Consider the following 18302-nt stretch of genomic DNA (forward strand, 5'->3'; position numbering starts at 1 on the left):
AGAGAGAGAAATGGTTTGACCCCCCACAATTTTTAGTATGCCCGTTTTTCGGAATCGAACCTGGAAAAATATAGTTTGCTCTCCCAACCATTGTGGCTGTCTATTAATGATACTAATTCTACATACAATCTTACTTACTATATACAACTCCTTAACTATTCAAGTCTACTCTTCAATTTCTTAAACCTTTCACGGTCCACTTTGGATTCTGGTTCTTCAAATTGCATGGCAGAATCCACTTCTACGCCACTAATAAACTCATCTTCTTTTGGTTTTTCTTCTTCGATTGGCTTTCTTGTGGTTGGAATCTTAAATCTATCTCCCAATTCTTTCAAGAAGTCTGGATGTAATTGGTAATCTTTAGTAATGGACTCGGGAGTCATTCTTGGATCCTTCAAATCCAGCAAAATAGCAGTAAGTGTATGAGGATGAACCATGGTTTTAAACATTTCTTCTCCATTCTCGTTATTCTTTTCACTCTCTAATTCTTTCTCTCCTTGTTCAGATATCGTTTTTCTGAATTGTAATTGTTTCAATGCAAGCACATTTTTGTTCATTAAAGGATTGTATTCAACTGATTGCACATGTTTACCTAATTTTGTTACAGAATCAACAAACCCTCTTTGGTATGTATCAGTACCTTCTACATGAGGGTCGCCACCATCTTTACCTTCTGGAATCACGGTTTGCTTGTTTAACTTTTTCGATAAGAAACTTGGGTCAAATGAACTGGTAGATCTAAATGCTGGCAGTTGAGCATCTTGTTGTGGAGTTTGTACTGTCATTTGTGGAGCAGTCTCCTCTCTGGTTGGCTCAACAGGAATAGATTGTTGTGATATAGGTTGTTGTTCAAATCGATCTTTTAAAGTTTGTGAAGGGAGAGGGTTGACATTGGTACTTCGATTCAAAGGCTTAGCCTTGGCAGTTTCAGAGACTACTTTGGTAAGCTTTCTACCTGGTTTTGATGCCGATGCTCCCATGGTATGCGGTGTATTTCCAGGTAGCTATAGACAGTTACTGTAGCAACTTCTCTTCCAGCTTTTTACAAAAAACTTTTTGAGCCAAAGCGCACTACTCTTGCTAATGAGTCTATACTTGTATTCATTAAACTAGCTACAATTATATATGCAAAAGAACAAGAATCAATGCTTTTCCTTCTTGTCCTTCTTCTTTTCTTTCTTCTCCTTCTTCTCCTTCTTGTCTTTCTTATGCTTCTTTTCCTTGTGTTCCTTTTCTGGTTCCGCCTTGCTCTCTTCTCTGTCCCTCTTAGCTGGCTTGGTTTCGGTCAGTACTGATTCGTCACCTTCAAATTTGTAATCACCAGCACCATACCCGGTTGGGAAATGTCTCATTCTCAAATCATCAACTCGAGGTACATTTTCTCGGGGTATAACCACATCTTCATATTTAATATCTGGAATAGTAACCAATTCTCTAATGTTATACATCCTGCTGATTCCCAAACCACTAGGTTTCAATTTATGAGTCTTAGAAGACAGTTTAACAAACACTGAATGTTTTCCAGCGTTACCGGTTTCAGGATTAGCCAATAATTCTTCATCGATACTAAATTTAGATCCATTCTTTAATTTCAATGGATCATGATGTTGCTTTAAAGATGTGGCTGTGAATGAAATAGGCAAGGTTTTCAATTCGGATATAGGGAATCCCTTTGGTGTTTTAATCAACCAGATTTCTTTATCTTTAATTGACTTGATGTCTAATTTCGCCTTGGATTCATGGATGTGGAAATGCTTTGGTGGTTGGAATTCAACTTCTTCGTCATCAGATAAATCTGATTCAGAAATATATTCACTTGATTTATAAACTTTGGACATCGTATTCAAGCTTGATATCAAACAGTATCAAGGTTGCAAGGTATAATATGAAAAATACTTGAAATCATCGCAGAAAAAAAAATCCGAAGACATAGGTTTGGATGTGCATATAAAATTTGCATCCAAACATCAATTGATATATCTTCAATGGTGACTGTGGTATATACCAATTGGGTAAAGCTTGACTTAGGACCTAGATAATTCTAGAATCATATGAGGGGTTTTAATATAGGGGTCATGGGTTTTTTCCTGAAATAAATTATTTTACGGATCGATGTAGCATCACCCAGCTGAATTTTTATTATCCATCCTTTTTCGCATAAAATTTCGCAATTATTATATCTCAGAGGGGGGAATATATAATAGCAGGAACATTATAATTAGGAATATTCATACAAAAATATAAGGGGGAGAGGGCGTTTGTTGAGCAAATTTAATCGTTAATTATATCAGGCGCTTCTATAGAAGAATGATCCCCAATTGAGCAAGGTTTTGCGAAGACTCAAAAGTTGGAAACGGACCGGTGTTGTTAGAACAGAAACGAACCTAAGTAACAACTATAAGAGAACGGAACACAATTACCATTTTTATATTATGGCTTAGCGATGAATCGTACCATTCATGTTGCTTCTCATTGTTGAAGCACATGGTCCATTTAAAAAGAAGGCTAATCTATTTTTCTTATGGATACGACCTAATTATGTAATTGCATTAACAAAGTGATACTAATCGTAAATGTTACAATTAAGCGAAAAGTCAACCACCTGCAAGATGCTTTGCAAGACATGCCAAGAAAAACCTCGTGGCTAGTAATTTGGCTTTACGATTATTATGTCATGATGACGTTTTTCTACACGCGGCCCGTGAAGCTTATACTTAAAATAAAGATCTGGCAAGTTTACCCTATGACGTTATGTATCAAAAGAAACATAGTTATTTTCTTGAAACCCTTAAACATTATCAGAATTATACAGATACGCAATTGTTGCATGGAATTTCATTGTCTCTGGAGTCAGCCGGACCATAGTCCGGTATTATTGAATGGTGCACTACTCGGCTGACCTTTCCCAACTGGGATACCGCGCCTACATTATAGACCAAGGCTAAATATTAATTAGGGACCATTGTTATCCTTATACCAGTTGTAGAAAGAAAAAAAAAAAGAAAATTATTGTGTGTTTAGTTCTGAGTTTACAAAGGGGCCATAAAGGTGCCCCCTCTCTTCATGATTCGATTTCGATCATATTTATATCAGGCATAATCCCATTGACCTTTTATTGTACTTTAGAAGTTTTATTCGATAACGCTTTTTTTTAATACAATGACGTTTGTTGATAGAAATTCTGGTATTGCTGCTTCGATTTTCCTTGTCCTTTATGTGATATATCTTTCATTGACAATCAAAATTGTGTCCGAAAAGGGGTTCAGATCAATCTATACTTCGCTTTTAGTATACGGGGTTTTCCGAGTATGTGGTCAAATGTGTGGGGTGGTGTTTTCGGCATTGGGCTATGAACATTGGCAATGGTTAATCGCGTACCTTGTATTTAGTGCTGAAGGTTACTTTGTGTTGGTGCTTTGTTCTTTCCATTTGATTGCCAATGCACAACTTTACCAATTTGGTCAATCTTGGTTTAGACCAAGTAAAGAACAAAAGAAACAGAACTTAGCTCGTGCCACTACGATCAGAGAGAAATTACGTGCACGATTCCCCTTGGCTAGTGTGTTTCATATATTATTGATCCCGGCCAATGCTCTTGTAATTAGTGGTGGGTCTACTTTAGCTGGCCAGGATCCTTCAAACCCTGATCCAAACAAGATCATAACTGCCAAGGCATTAAGAACCACTGGTCAGGTAATGTTCCTTTCCCTTACTTTAATTGCAATCTTGTTGGCTATTTATGTTTACTACAAAGAAGGAGTAAGACACTGTAATATTTACAGTATCTTTATAGTAGCACCATTCATCACCATCAGAGGGATCTTTGGAGTAATTTCTATTTTCATTACGAAGATGAATTATTACGACATGTCAAATTATACTGCGAATGGGTTAAGTGCTCAGTTTGTAACATATGAATATGTATTGGCTACCACGATGGAGTTTATAACTGCTTGTGTTTATGTGGGTAATTACTTTATTGATAGACAAAGACAGACAATTCCAGTTAGTAACGAGTTTGATGATGTGTTTGAAGATAAACTTCCCAGTAAAGTTGATCAGGATTCAGTTTAATTAGATATTTAATATAGTAATGTGTTAAGTTACACCTATATTCTAGTTTTTCTTACAAAGGCTGATAAATCTAAACACTTTTGTACTCTGGTTTTATGAAATTTGCAGCAATAAATAGCCAATTGGGAATAGCGAAGAAAAATATTGCCTTTTTTGCTAGAACATCAGAAAAACATAGCCCATATTGGTACATACCTAGCCAATTTGTGGATCACATCACTCATCACATAAGCACATGATGCCTTACTAATTATAGTCGATCAATGAACCAATTGCTAAACGTTTACTTCCCCAGTATCGCGAAATGTAAATAACGTTTCTTTTGTTTCAGCACGTTCTCATTCCGAGGGTGTAGTAGACCACATCCGGTCACGTATTCCTAGTTACGTCACAAACACATCACACACGGTTTTTTTTTTTTCAAGTGTGTTAAAAATTTTATTAATCACGCACCGGAATTCTCCGGGGAGGACTAAGAGCACAACACAAGATCTTGGGGAATTAATCTCGGGGGAAGTCTCATACTAGCTTGGCAGTGGGTTACACTTGAATGTGTGATACACGAAGTGGAACTTCAATTAGCGAACGTTGTTATATATAGCATGTGTTACAACACGCCTCGGACAAACTTGAATCTCGGAGATACGGCGATGAGAAAAAAAAATTGCAAACTATTATCACATTACAAAATAATGATCTATTGACGAAATGAAATTGGTTTTATGTACTAATAAAAATATAAACAAAACACTACATAGAAAATGTGAATTGAGGTTGGTAAAGAAAAATCTATGATACAAGCCAATCCTAATAGTTCAAATGTAGTAACGAGTTATTCAATCAGCTTATAATTCAACAGCTGGTGGACAACCTAAAGCCTTCTTAATAGTACCGTAAATGGTGAATTGCAATGAGGTTAAGGTACCGACCATAATCAATCTGGTTGGTAAACCGGTGAAAGAACCCTTGATACCTAATTGCTTAGCTAATTGAACCAATAAACCGACAGTGGATTGACCTGGAGCCTTCTTGGTCTTGTTGACCTTGGACAATAAAGTATCAGCAGGTTGAGAAACAATAGCGGCAGCACAACCAGCGATAATACCGGAACCTAAGTTAACTAAAGTGTTGGTAGAGTTGGACAAGTCCTTCTTTGGGGTTGGGATAGCAGCGTAAATGGCTTCAGCAGCTCTTTCGAAAACCAAGAACTTAGCAATGTTGTAAGGAATTTGCTTGAACAAGATTGGAGTGAAACCATTGTAGAAAGAACCAACACCTTCTTCTCTCAAGATTCTACCGAAACCACCAATCAAACCATCAGCAAAGGTTGGTTGGGAAACCAATCTAATTCTGGTAGCTTCCAATGGACATAAAGCAATATCAGCAAAGAATTCAGCTAAAGCAGCAGAACCAATGTAAATGGAGTTCTTGTATTGCTTGGCAGTGTCGTAACCCAAGAGTTCAATAAAGTTCTTCTTGAATAATTCGTAACCACCGAACTTGAAAGCACCTTGTAAGGAGTAACCTAAGATGGTTGGACCTAAACCGGTCAAAAGAGCACCAGCACCTTCGTTGGCAACGACTTGCTTGAAAGAACCCAACATACCCTTGTTGTAGACAGTTGGTTCTAATTGAATTCTGGTCTTAACGACATCAATTGGACACATAGCACCATGGGTAACACCACAACCAATGGCACCAGCAAGAGCAAATGAAGCGTAATCTTTAACAGTCAAGTTTGGGACTCTTGGATCAGACATTTTGAATTATATGAATAGTTATAAGGATTGTCGAAGAAAAGAAAGAAAGAAGAGATTTATGAAATTTTTTTTTTCTTCCGACAAATGTGGTGAACTATTTAAATTTCGAAGATGCATTGAAAAATTATTCAACGGGCAGTAACAAAGAAAAGCGTTGAGACAAATTGATTTCCGACCAGTGGATAACCGAAACTCAAATAATAGAAACACCAAAAAAAAAAAATTAATTTATTACGTACCAATTAGATCCGGGACTTTTGATTGGTCAGACAATTTACACATATACAAATAAAACCGATTTATTACCGACAATTAAAAAAGATTTTTTTTTTTTTTGCAATCATTTAGGATCCACACCTAATTGAACTAAAGCTTGTGTGTTGGTCAATGCACACATGGCTGCCTTCTGACCAGCTATCTTTTTATTAATATCATACCCAACTCCGAGAATGTTATCATTCACTTTGACAATTGCCTGGAAACCACTATCGGCATAATGAAACTCGTAAATTGGGATAATGTGATTTACACCTAATAACGCATACAATTTATTTCGAGCATTACTATCGATTCCGTACTTTACTTCGAGTCCAAGTGTAGGTGGAGCTATGCCACCAACAGTTGGCACAGTTAAATGTGGAGTGGTTGCAGCTGGAAGCTGTGCTTGAGGAGCAGCACCTCCAAATGGAGGAGGAACCATTCCATAAGGTTGAGGAGCAGACGGATCAACAGAATGTTGTTCTGGCTTACCCCGTGTCTTGATTGTATGCAATAACATCTTTAATGGTGGTTGTTTCGATTGTACGTGTGCAGCATCAGGAGATTTTGATTGAGGTGGGAGGGGCGGAGTGGAATTTGGCGACTCTTCTTGAGCAGAAGTAGGACTTGGGCTACCACTTAATCTCTTCAGTTCTACATCTGACAGCTTTTCATAGTTTTCAAACAATATATTTATAATTCTTGCAACTCTTTCACGATCATTTAATATATCACTTGCAGCTCTTGTCTTGGCTTCTTCAAAACTTATAGTTGATGTACCCACGCCCAACGGTTCATCGTTAATTAAAACTTGGGCGACATAGGGATCTGATTCAATTTGAATAATTTCGTATTTAATATTATCGTCAGGAATCTTGTACACGTTTTGAACCAGTTTGAATAATAAATTCAATTCAATCAATGCCACACCTGCATTTGGGGTATAATCAGTTAAAATATCTTGAATCATAGGTTCATATAATTTTCTAATCCAAGTCTTGATTTCGTAAATAGAATACCCTTCAATGTTTAATCCAGCAATATAACTCAAGAAAAGTTTTGAGATGAGTTCCAACTTTTCATCAAAGTCGACACTAGTGGATAAACTATATTTGGTATGATCTACCAATCTATATCCGAATGCCAATTTGGTTAATATACTAGGAGAAATAAGTTTAGATCGTATAACCAACAAATCATCTTCATACATATTAGGAAGCATTTCATCAAGAATTTCATATAAAACCAATTCCATTATTGTTCTTCCACCAATTGCCAATTTAGCGTTATGGCTCTTGTTGAAATCATGAGTGATTGCCAGTTCCAAGAAATCTGAAGGTTGTCTGTATGATTTATCTGTGGTTATTCTAATTAATAGGGTTTGGTTGTGAATTGGTGGTAATGGTGGTGGATAGGAATACTCTTTAGAGTTAGACGAAGCAGACATACTGGAAACAGTAGATGGTTTTGTACTGTCTCCTTGTGGGAGTCTTGGATTATACTCCAAGAAATCTGCAAGATACCTGTCAGCATTTGGAGATTTGAAATCAACCTTCAACAAAGCTTCAATCAAGGGCAATTGGCCGGAATCAAACAATTGACGTAATCTCACCGCAACTCTGGTTTGGGGAGTAGCTAGTAATTGCTGTATTCTATCTATGGTTGATTTGGATTCACCTTTTATATCTTGGGGATTTTGTACAAGAGCAGAAAGCAATTTGAATTGGTCTTCGGTGGGAGCTTTACTAACAGTGGAATTCAAGGTTGCTTGGAGTTGAGAAACTCCTCCTTTGATTTGATTCAATTCATCACAAGTCACAAGGAGAGGTTTTTTGATCTGATCCATTAGTCTTGTGAATGTATTGAAAAGCGGTGACGGTTTACAGTGTGGTTAAGCCCTATAAATTTTATTTACCTTCAAAGTAGCATTTTTCTGGTACAGAGTGCACGACCTACTAAGCAAAGGAACTGCAAAATTTTGGGGAAGCGAAGCCAAACTGTAAGTTGCTGGTAAATGACGTAATGGTCAACTAGCTAGTCCAGGATTTCTATTTATAATTGCATTGAAAAATTGAGTCAAGACACGTAGCATGAACTATACAATGGGTCTGTATGGAATTTCTGACAATTTTATATACTATAATAGGCTCCAATATTTTAGTACTGCATATTGGCCAGATCTTTTTCGACGAAGGGAAAAAATCAAGATTCCCCCCACCACTTCTGGAGTTGATACCAGAGACAGCACCTTTGCCAATTGTACATACAAGTTGTGGGAGGAGGGGTAGAGGAGCGGCGTGAGCTTGGAATTTAGACTAGATGATAGGATCCAGTGATGCCAAGGAAGCACTCATCGCCAAGATTTGTTGGTTGAAGAGAGAGCGTTTGACATTGACAGCTAGCTTGGCCTTCGCGGATTTCGGTGGGTTTATCCGTTGATTGTTCTACAGCCCTATTGTTCACGTTCTCCACACTTAAAACTCTCGAGGAAGTCGATGTCCGACGAAAGGCTCCAAAAATAGTTACCATTCTTGCACATATCTCCGCTTCGTATGTTTGATTTCATTGTAAGTGTGGACATTCGCGTATCTTAATATGAACAATGGATTATTAATTTCATTATCTATGAGATAGATAAGGAAATTGCTATTGCGCACCAACTGGAATTTTTCATGACAAATGTTTAAATAATATTGCTTGAAATGGTACCTTAATGAATCATACGAAGTTGACGTATTTTGCAGTGTGGTTTTGGTGTAGTTTATTAGTATAGCTAATTAGCTCAGCTCAGCTCAGCTCAGGCGGGTTCTGGAAGGGCTGCCTCAGAAAAAGAAATTCCTCACACGACCACTAAACTAAATCAGGGTCGTGTATAATAAACTTTTTAAACTTTTTGACATATTTTCGCAATCAAATTTGTCTTCTCCGAGGACTTTTCATATCCTCACCGGCCCCGCTCCCGCTTAGTGTCTCATAATAATTTGACTTCAAGCTGCATGAGGAAATTGCTATCTAAATTAGTCGCTGACTCCTCTTGACAACAATACAAAATTATTTTTTTCTCTCTCTCTTGCTTTCTCTCAATCACTCAGGCGCATCTACTGACCTAATTTTGTACCAATATTAAAAATCTTCATCCACAGAGACAATGAAAAATTTTTTTTTCAATTTCTTTTTCTTCTTCTTTTCTTTTTAAAACAACTAACGGGATATCTTTAATAAAGCACGTCTGATAGGGACAATAACGGACTAAAATTACTCACATTACACATATATATCTATATCTACTTTCAATTTTCCATCACTTCCTCGCTTAAGTCACATAATGTCCTTCTTGAACTGACATAACCTTACTACTAACTAATTATTTATCCTATACTTTTTCTAATTTATTTGTCCCATATCCCCCCCCCATCCCCCCTCCACCATAGTTATCCCACCAAATACTACAAAAAGATTCCCCATTTTTTGCTGTTACAATAATATATTCCTAGTTTGATTTGACAACATGAGTTCCCCACTTTCTGTTGATCATTACGATGAAAATTTCATCCCCGGTACAGTTAACATTTTGTACTCTGACGATCAGTCTTCTGATTGCTCAGGCAAGCCTTTAAAAAGAACAAAGGACGGTTTAATTCTTATTCCACAACCTTCTGACTCTCCAAATGACCCTTTGAATTGGTCTACTTCTCGTAAGATGTGGCACTTCCTTTTGGTGTCCTTCATTACTGGTTTAACCGCTGCCACTTCCAATGATGCCGGTGCCGCTCAAGATTCCTTGAATGAAATTTACGGTATCTCCTATGATGCCATGAACACCGGTGCTGGTGTTTTATTTATTTTCATTGGTTGGTCCTGTATTTTCTTTGCTCCTGCTTCTTCCCTTTACGGTAGAAGAATCACTTATATTATTTGTTTAGTTGTCGGTACTTTGGGTTGTGTGTGGTTTGCATCCTCAAGGAGAACTGCTGATACTATTTGGTCACAAATGTTTGTTGGTATGTCGGAAGCTTGTGCCGAAGCCCAAGTTCAACAATCATTATCAGATATCTTCTTTCAACATCAATTAGGGTCGGTTTTGACCGTCTATATTATGGCCACCTCTATTGGTTCATTCTTGGGTCCTTTAATTGCTCATATCATCTCCATGAACCAAGGTTTCAGATGGGTCGGCTGGTGGGGTGCCATTATTTGTGGTATCACCGTTATTGTTATTATCTTTGGATGTGAAGAAACTGTATTTGACAGATCTGCTTATTCAACTGTGGTCGATGCCACTTCTCTTGAATTGGAAGACTTTGAAACCAAGAAGGACAAAGATGAAGAGACCGCTGTGGCCGTGCTTGAAAAACAAGGTCCATCCACTGGTCCAGCTAGAACCAACACTGATGTTGAATCTAACGATGAAAAATTAAAGCCATATCTTCAAAGAATCAAGATTATTACTCCTTCTCCTTATTTGATTGGGTATGGGTTCAAGCAATACATTGAAAGATTTTTACTTAACTTCAAAGTCTTTGCTTTGCCCGCTGTATGGTTATCTGGTATTTTATGGGGTTTACAAGATTCATACATGACATTTTTCTTGACTACTCAAGACACTTACTTTTACGATCCTCCTTGGAACAAATCTGACACTGGGGTTGCAGTCATGAATGTCGCCACTTTGATTGGTGCCGTTATTGGTTGTTTGATGTCGGGTTGGTTGTCCGATAAACACGTTCTTTGGATCGCTAGACGTAACAACGGGATAATGGAACCAGAATATAGATTATACCTTTTGTTTGTCACCTTGGTTATTTCTCCTGCTGGTTTAATCATGTTTGGTGTTGGTGCTGAAAGACAATGGCCATGGCAAGTTATCTACGTCGGGTTAGGTATGATTGGTTTTGGATGGGGTTCAATTGGTGATACTGCCATGTCATATCTTATGGATGCCTACCCAGAAATTGTTATTCAAGGTATGGTGGGTGTTTCCATTATCAACAATACTTTGGCTTGTATCTTCACATTTGCTTGTTCTCCTTGGTTGGACGGAGCCGGAACTGCAAACACCTATATTGCTTTGGCTGTGATCGACTTTGTCACCATCGGTTCCATTGTCATTTTCTTGTATTACGGAAAGACATTTAGAATCAAAACCAAGAATCTCTACATTTCCTTGGTTGAAGCCACCCAAGGTATGGGTTAAAAGTTATATTTGTTTATTATTACATTTATATATATAGTGTTTATACGTTTTAATTGTTTTTAATCGACATTCATAGCATCACTTGGTTGATCTGCATCAGCATTCATGTAAGCGTTCAATTCCTTGTCTAAATCTTCCACGGAAGGTTTACTCCTTCTTCTACCTTTGCCAACTGGCTTTTTATGATGTTTCAAAGCAGCAGGAGTTACTGGTTGTCGTCTTACTGGAAGGCTCGATATACGATCAGCCAATGAAACTGCATTTTCCACAATTAATATCTTTCCCATGGCTTTCTTACCATCGTACTTTTCAATTGCTTCTGCATTATTCTTGGCGTTATCATTGTGGAAACAAACATAAGCGTTGGAATCATTTTCGGCATCAAACTTGACAAAGTCAACTGGAGATATATTGCCAAACAACTGAGACAAGTCTTCCCCATTCAAATCGGGGTGGATGTTCTTCACACGCAATACTGGTCTGGATCCAGCAAGCGAGGCAATGTCTCTAGGCAATGAAGAGTAGTTGAGTCTCTTAGGATGTCCATGGTGTCCTGCTGGTCTTTGTTTGTGAATCTTGCCATGTTGTGCACCACCGCCTCTGGAAAATGAAGCATGACCTCCTCTGAATCGACGAGGTGGACCAGGGCGGGGTCCACGACGTGGATCTTTCTTCTTCTCTCCGATTATCTCGTCTAATGACTTTTCTAATATGTCTGACATTAGTGTCAATCTGGTTAGATAATGAAACAGTTTGATATTTTTGCTGACCAGAACAATTTTTTTTCCCTTAAATCTCAACAATCCAGCAAAACTCGCGGCCAAGGTTGGCATGGAACAACTTCATAACGTTGTAAGTGTTTTATTCTGATCACACACACACACACACTTGAATCTTTATGTATGAGGTAAGAGAGTGAAGTATTTACATCAAGTTTGCAATATTGCTGATTGTAAGTTTTCCTTAGAGTTTATGTATAGACTTGTTAATTTCTTATAACTTCCTAAAACCAATTGATATGCATGAACATGTGCATCCTTAAAATCCAATCTTGTGGATGAATTTTCAGACAATTCAAGAATTTATTCTTCATCTTTATTTCTTGTACAATAAGTTATGGCCTTGGGTAGTGTAATTGCCCAGCTTCAATCTGCTGGTAAACGGAAACGTCTCCGTAAATCAGCGTTCCAGATAGTATCCCACTGCCGCAAGTTCCCCAAAGTGTCGCTTTCTCGAAAAGTAAACCAGTGTAGGAATTATCACACTATCAGCTTGATTGGAAAATTAACCCCCGAGGGATCCAACCTTTTGGATGTCCTCTTCATGACCTCATTTCCCAATCGAGACTTGCTCAATCCAGAAGGGTCAGATGGTGGTATCTGGGTTAGTATCACGGAACCATTTGCTCGGTCACCAGAACGGAGGTTTGCCGGGGTGGTTTCCACATGGAACAATTGCAGATTCAAAGATAAGTTCAATGAGAATGCCGAGTTGTTTAAAGCTTGTGTTGCTGATGTCTATATATTTTCAAGTAACTCCGAGAATGAGTTTTGCTGGAACGAACTCAAGGTATTCTTCAAGAACACGCTTGTATTATTTGGTCAACTGAGAATTGATAAGTATAACTGTCATGACCATCGGGCATTGTTGTTGGTTGTCCATCGCTCTAGGTATAGAAACATATATGACATCGATGCCTTTGAATCCAAAGTCAGAGATATCTGGAAAGAGATCTATAACACCTCTGATTTCGACAATTACTTTGTCATCCAGTCTCATACAATAAGTCCAACAAACTATATGAAGGACATAGATACGATAAAATCCTGTCTAATGGTGAATCAGTTTTTGCGGGCCAATCAATGCGAGTTTAAAATTCCCTTTGCGGAATGGTTGCAAAATGCTAGCAAATGCTGGGAATATTTATCAACAACTCCACCTCCGTATGAATCCCAGGAACAGACTAGAAAAGATGTACCACTTAGTCGGACTGAAAAACTGATTGCCGAATTTAGTTTTGCTATTTTAGGATTCCGGTCAGATGGTCATTAAAGTGAAAAATTTAATTCACAGTTAATTGAATTCAGAGCAAGTTTGTAGGCACAAAAAGAGCCAAATTAAACAGAGATATGAAAAGCTGAATGTTCTTAGATGCAGAATCGTTTTATGTAGGTAATAGCTTGATACATAGGCAACGATATCGTAGGTATGAACAAACCAAAATCTAACAAACTCTTGCATTTTCCATTCTGAAAGTTGACCATAACCTCTACTGTAGTTAAGCCAGAAATTATTTATTAAACGCTCAAACTATTTTCTATAACTAATTAAGCTTCAAGAATTTATTTCATAACATGAAATTATTTGAATAGATTAAAAAATCGAGTCTCAAACAGTGTAAAGAAGAGGAACAGCAGATTAAGGAAAAGGCGACAACAGAGTTTGAGGAAAAGATTATCCAACCAATTCTCTAAAGAAATACTCATTACAAAGATATAAGAACTATGCCAATACCACAAGATATTGATTAGTGCAAAACTTACCATGATATAAGTTTATTGGGAGCAATGGAGTCAGAATGGCCAAAATTCTGGTAAATCATTTTCAAAACTAAGTTTCCAAATTCCAAGTTTGAAGGTGATCCAAAGAATGAAGGAACTTGGCTTACCATAGCTGATGGACTAGAAAACTTTTATGATTCAGAAAAGGGTGTGGAATTTATATCTAAATATAATACAAGGAGATCGGATCAATTTCAAATACCGAGTTGTATAAGACTTTCTTGGTACTGGTGCTATTACAAGATGTTTTCTCGGTAAAGAAGTTAACAATGGGACACTGATCACTTTTAAGGAGAAACACAAGTCAATGGTTACTCCAGAAAATTAAGCCATGCTGGCAACTACTTTAAATTTGCCAATTTTGGCTACGATAAATAGTCGTTAGTTAATATACTGCTTAATTTCAATACTTCTATGGAGAATAAGCGTGAAAGGCGTACTTAACTATTCTGGTTAGTTCTATAAATGTCAATAATTACTGATTTGATTTGAAGTATAAATTTCATAGACAAATAAGATAAATGGTTCTTAGAACAATATAGAACGTTTGTAAGTTGAAGTATGATTTTCTTTTTGGGAAACCTTCCCAATGAAGATTTTAATAATAGAAGCTAGATTACATTCCCGCAGACAAAGCATTTCCTTCATTTCTAATTTTTGGATATACCTATAACAAACACAATAACTTCAATGCAAGAAATTTGATATGCAAGTTTGCATTTATTTATAAATTTAAAACTCCATCCATAATAGTGCAGGAAGATTATTGTTAATTTCACAAGCATAAAATCATAGTGTGGTTACATAATGTCAAGATGGGTAGGCATTCAATCAAGAAAACCAGCATTCCCAATAATTCCAGACGGAGCAAAAAGTAAATTATTGTCCAGAAGATATAAACACTCCAATAATTATTGCACTATTAGTTTGGTTGGACGAATGAATCTAGAAGAACCAAACCTATTAGATGCTATATTTGGATCAGCATTTCCAAAATGTGATCTTAATGAAGTTCAAGGAGGTGAAATTTGGGGGAGCATAACTGATGCTACTAGAAATTACAATGGCTCAGACTTTAGATTTATATTGTTAGCATCAAAAGTGGGCGAACATCATAAAGATAAAAATTTCCAGAAAACTGAGTTATTTAAAGCTTGTATGTCTGATGTCTTCATAATTTCTAAGATTTCAACTGAAGATTTTGATTTGGAACTAAAAACACTATTCAAAAATTGCCTAGATTTATTTGGTAAACTGAGGATTGACAAACTAAACTGCCATGATCATCGAGCACTTTTGATAGTGGTCCTTAGAGATGAAGAATATAACTATCAACCTACTAAAACTCTTGTTAATAATATGTGGAAAGAATGTGCAAACACGATCAAGCTAGATAAATTTTTTGTTCTTGAATTTCATAATATAAGTACACAGAGATACATAACAGATATTGGAACCCTCCGACAGAATCTAATGAGTCATCAATTGGTCACAAGTCGATGTCAGTTTAAAATTTCAATTGAAGATTGGTTGCAAAATGCGAGCCAATGTTGGAAATATTTGTCCAAACAAAGTGATGTGAATCTGGAATCTCAGCCACCACCATATGAATCCAAGAAACAGACAAACGACAAGATGCAAGGTACTTCTAATTTGAGCTTAAAGTTGCTTGCTGAGTTTATCTTTCCAATATTTGGTTACAGTTCATAATGGGTTACTCTAAAATCAAACATATAAACAAATATAAAACAAATTAAAAAAAAAAATAAAACAACTCTAATTCTTCTTCTTTCCCACGGACTTGAAATGTTCAGTTTCTCTATATTTAATTGATCCATTACCAATTTCTTCCTTTTCCAAAAAGTCTAAAGAACTCAACTTTGGCCAATCAACAAATTGATATCCATCTTTCAACATATAGAACAACCCTCTTGCATTTAAATAGAGACATGCACCAATTATAACCAAATTCTTAAAATCAAAGATTGAACCTCTTGGATAATATATAATTGTTAATAATACCAATAATGAAGTACCCATTAAATAAGGCAACAATTGAATGTAATCTGGTCTTCTATCTATAAATGGTGAATTTATAGAATCTTGAAAAGGCTTGTAATTACCTAAAAACAAGTCATAAGAATCTTGTCTACTTCCATCCTTTAAATTATTCTTATAATATCTTGTTATCGAATTGGAAAGATCATTCAAAGCACCTTTATAAGTTCTTTTACCTAACCTTGTAAAATCAGTTTTTAAGGCACCAGTTCCAGAATATGCACATGAAACTGCATCGGCATTATCTGCCCAGAAATTTTGGAAGAAAAGATTAAATTTGGGGTCAATTTTATTCCAAGTAACCAAAGTATCCTTTTCAATATATCCCAGTTTAATGAACTGGTTTTGTAAAACCCATCTCGCTAATTCACCTTGAACAACATTGGTTCTATCTAAACAATCCATACAATTTGTTCTAACGATCTTGTTTTGCACAGAAAGGATTTTGTTTTCAGCTAAATCATAAGAAAAGTAGTTATCACTGGTATAACCTAATTGAATCAATCTTTCCAACAATAAATTAATTCTATCATATCTCATACCCTTACATTCATGATGGAAATCAAAATAGATATAGTTAATATGCTTGGCTAAATGTTCAGGCAAATTATCAACAGCAGCTTCGTAAGATTGTTTAACTGGCAACTCATAACCCTTTTGGTTGACCAAGTTAACCAAGTAATTATCACCATACAATTCAACTTGTTCTGTGAAATGTTTTTCAGTCGCAAGCAAGGCAGGCTTTGAAGAAATTACTAAATTTGGTTTATACTTTAAGTTGTTAATTTCTCCCCAGTAAACAGGAACCGACCCTCTGGTCTGTAAAAAGGAATAAACATGGTTATCAGCAGCAGTGAAAATCTGTTCAGTTTCATTGAAATTCGCAACATTACCATTAGTATCAATACCTCTTCTGAAATATCTGGTACCTGCTCTAGAATTAGCTCTACGAGTTAACAACGCAAAGTCCAACAAATGAGGTCCGTTGAAAGTAGCTGAATGAGATTTGAAATACCCATAGATCAAAGGAGTAACAAACTCATTAGCACCATTTTCAATCAAACTAGTTGATAAGAATTTGTTCCACATAAATCTTGGATCAGGTTGTAAATTAGCAGTAGTATATTGGCGCTGAAGAGAATTGGTAACATCGTACTTGTTGTCAATTGAAAAATATAATGTAGCATTGGATAAATGCTGATTCAACAATTTCAAATATTCAGCTTCTTCGGCATTTGATTTAGCAAATTGATTATTTCCCAAGGGTAAAATCTTGTATGATTCCACTTTAGCAATTTCGTTACCTAAGATGGAACCAGTGATTGTATGTTGATCAGAAATTATAACATATGAACTAATCTTGAGTTTGATGACTCCGATAATACAAGAAATTGAATGGTTTCCGGTTGACAATTTGGAGTCATAAATTGAAGGGATGGTCTGGGAAACTTCGATACTACCGTCACTGGTAAGGAGAAGGTAGTTTGAAGTATTAAGGTTCTGGAAGATATGACTACCATCAGCAGATACAGAATGAGTGAATGTCATATTTACCAGCCTAGCTTAATCAACTACGTTTCGATTGATGCTAATGAACAAGTGGTGAAATGTTGGCTGTTGTCAAATATTATTTTGATTTTTGATTTTTACCGTTTTTCCCTAAGCGGTAAATCGAAATCTTACGCACCGCACGTGATTCTGAGTCAAATGGGCTGTGTAAGAATCTTCATGTTTCGTTTGAGCACTGTAAACTTGGAAATGCAAGAAGTATCAACCAATAACGTACCTTAGTCCTAAATGTTGCCAGTGAAAGTTGTTGACGAATATGGTTGTGCTGTTGCTAGTGCTACTAACTGCAGAGAAATTAATTAAGTTTTTGACTAGCTTCAAGTCCGCAATCCAACTCTCCCCCCCGCCTGGGTTTTGAATACTGGAAATTACCCAAACATGTTCTTCCCCGATATAAACATTCTAATTTCACTTTCATTCTGCACCTTCTTGATGCACAATACCTTAAGGTGCCACCCAGGTCAGCTTATCAATCTGGTTGTTGCTTGAAAACTGCAGCTACCAATTGTGTTGATTATATTTTATCGCAAGAAAAATATCACTCCAAATCATAACTTTTGGCTGCTGGTCTCATTCCTATATTACAAATTAGTAACTTACATTCAAATATTCATATTAGATGTCATCAAGCACATCACTACAGCCACATTATCAGGTACTAGGGTTGCCACCCACAGCATCTATAGAGGAAGTCAAAAAAGCGTACAAGAAGTTATCCCTAAAGTATCACCCAGATAAAACACCCGATAAAAATCATCATGAATTGTTTATTAAAATAAAGCAAGCTTACGAGACACTTAAGGAGCAGAAGGAGAATATCAATAACAA

General features: G+C 36.5%; 9 protein-coding genes across 9 annotated transcripts; 3 read left to right on the forward strand and 6 right to left on the reverse strand. All coding sequences in view use genetic code 12, as the record gives it.

Annotated features, from left to right (window-relative positions):
• Positions 1 to 155: 155 nt before the first annotated feature.
• On the reverse strand, positions 156 to 980 carry SPAPADRAFT_138825 (uncharacterized protein; the record flags this gene model as incomplete). The annotated part of the gene is made up of 1 exon (XM_007375520.1): positions 156 to 980. One exon carries the CDS (start codon positions 978 to 980, stop codon positions 156 to 158), a length of 825 nt encoding a protein of 274 aa, XP_007375582.1.
• A 19-nt stretch (positions 981 to 999) lies between these two features.
• RPA34 (DNA-directed RNA polymerase I subunit) lies at positions 1000 to 1883 on the reverse strand (the record flags this gene model as incomplete). The annotated part of the gene is made up of 1 exon (XM_007375521.1): positions 1000 to 1883. One exon carries the CDS (start codon positions 1836 to 1838, stop codon positions 1143 to 1145), a length of 696 nt encoding a protein of 231 aa, XP_007375583.1.
• A 1137-nt stretch (positions 1884 to 3020) lies between these two features.
• Positions 3021 to 5767, reverse strand: MIR1 (Mir1p; the record flags this gene model as incomplete). The annotated part of the gene is made up of 1 exon (XM_007375522.1): positions 3021 to 5767. One exon carries the CDS (start codon positions 5739 to 5741, stop codon positions 4920 to 4922), a length of 822 nt encoding a protein of 273 aa, XP_007375584.1.
• On the forward strand, positions 3160 to 4074 carry SPAPADRAFT_55793 (uncharacterized protein; the record flags this gene model as incomplete). The annotated part of the gene is made up of 1 exon (XM_007375523.1): positions 3160 to 4074. The coding sequence occupies one exon, from the start codon at positions 3160 to 3162 to the stop codon at positions 4072 to 4074; it is 915 nt and encodes a 304-aa protein (XP_007375585.1).
• A 302-nt stretch (positions 5768 to 6069) lies between the features above and the next one.
• On the reverse strand, positions 6070 to 7969 carry CDL1 (Cdl1p; the record flags this gene model as incomplete). Its single annotated transcript, XM_007375524.1, has 1 exon — positions 6070 to 7969. A coding segment is annotated over one exon (1690 nt), but the record flags the coding sequence as incomplete, so codon positions are not given.
• Positions 7970 to 9600: 1631 nt separating this feature from the next.
• SPAPADRAFT_50878 (uncharacterized protein) lies at positions 9601 to 11286 on the forward strand (the record flags this gene model as incomplete). Its single annotated transcript, XM_007375525.1, has 1 exon — positions 9601 to 11286. The coding sequence occupies one exon, from the start codon at positions 9601 to 9603 to the stop codon at positions 11284 to 11286; it is 1686 nt and encodes a 561-aa protein (XP_007375587.1).
• Positions 11287 to 12028, reverse strand: SPAPADRAFT_61389 (uncharacterized protein; the record flags this gene model as incomplete). Its single annotated transcript, XM_007375526.1, has 1 exon — positions 11287 to 12028. One exon carries the CDS (start codon positions 12006 to 12008, stop codon positions 11346 to 11348), a length of 663 nt encoding a protein of 220 aa, XP_007375588.1.
• A 204-nt stretch (positions 12029 to 12232) lies between these two features.
• Positions 12233 to 13338, forward strand: SPAPADRAFT_66942 (uncharacterized protein; the record flags this gene model as incomplete). The annotated part of the gene is made up of 1 exon (XM_007375527.1): positions 12233 to 13338. The coding sequence occupies one exon, from the start codon at positions 12403 to 12405 to the stop codon at positions 13336 to 13338; it is 936 nt and encodes a 311-aa protein (XP_007375589.1).
• A 1385-nt stretch (positions 13339 to 14723) lies between these two features.
• SAC1 (phosphatidylinositol-3-phosphatase) lies at positions 14724 to 17517 on the reverse strand (the record flags this gene model as incomplete). Its single annotated transcript, XM_007375528.1, has 1 exon — positions 14724 to 17517. One exon carries the CDS (start codon positions 17451 to 17453, stop codon positions 15624 to 15626), a length of 1830 nt encoding a protein of 609 aa, XP_007375590.1.
• Positions 17518 to 18302: the final 785 nt, after the last annotated feature.

Source organism: Spathaspora passalidarum (genome assembly GCF_000223485.1).
Source record: "Spathaspora passalidarum NRRL Y-27907 unplaced genomic scaffold SPAPAscaffold_4, whole genome shotgun sequence".
Classification (NCBI taxonomy): domain Eukaryota; kingdom Fungi; phylum Ascomycota; class Pichiomycetes; order Serinales; family Debaryomycetaceae; genus Spathaspora; species Spathaspora passalidarum.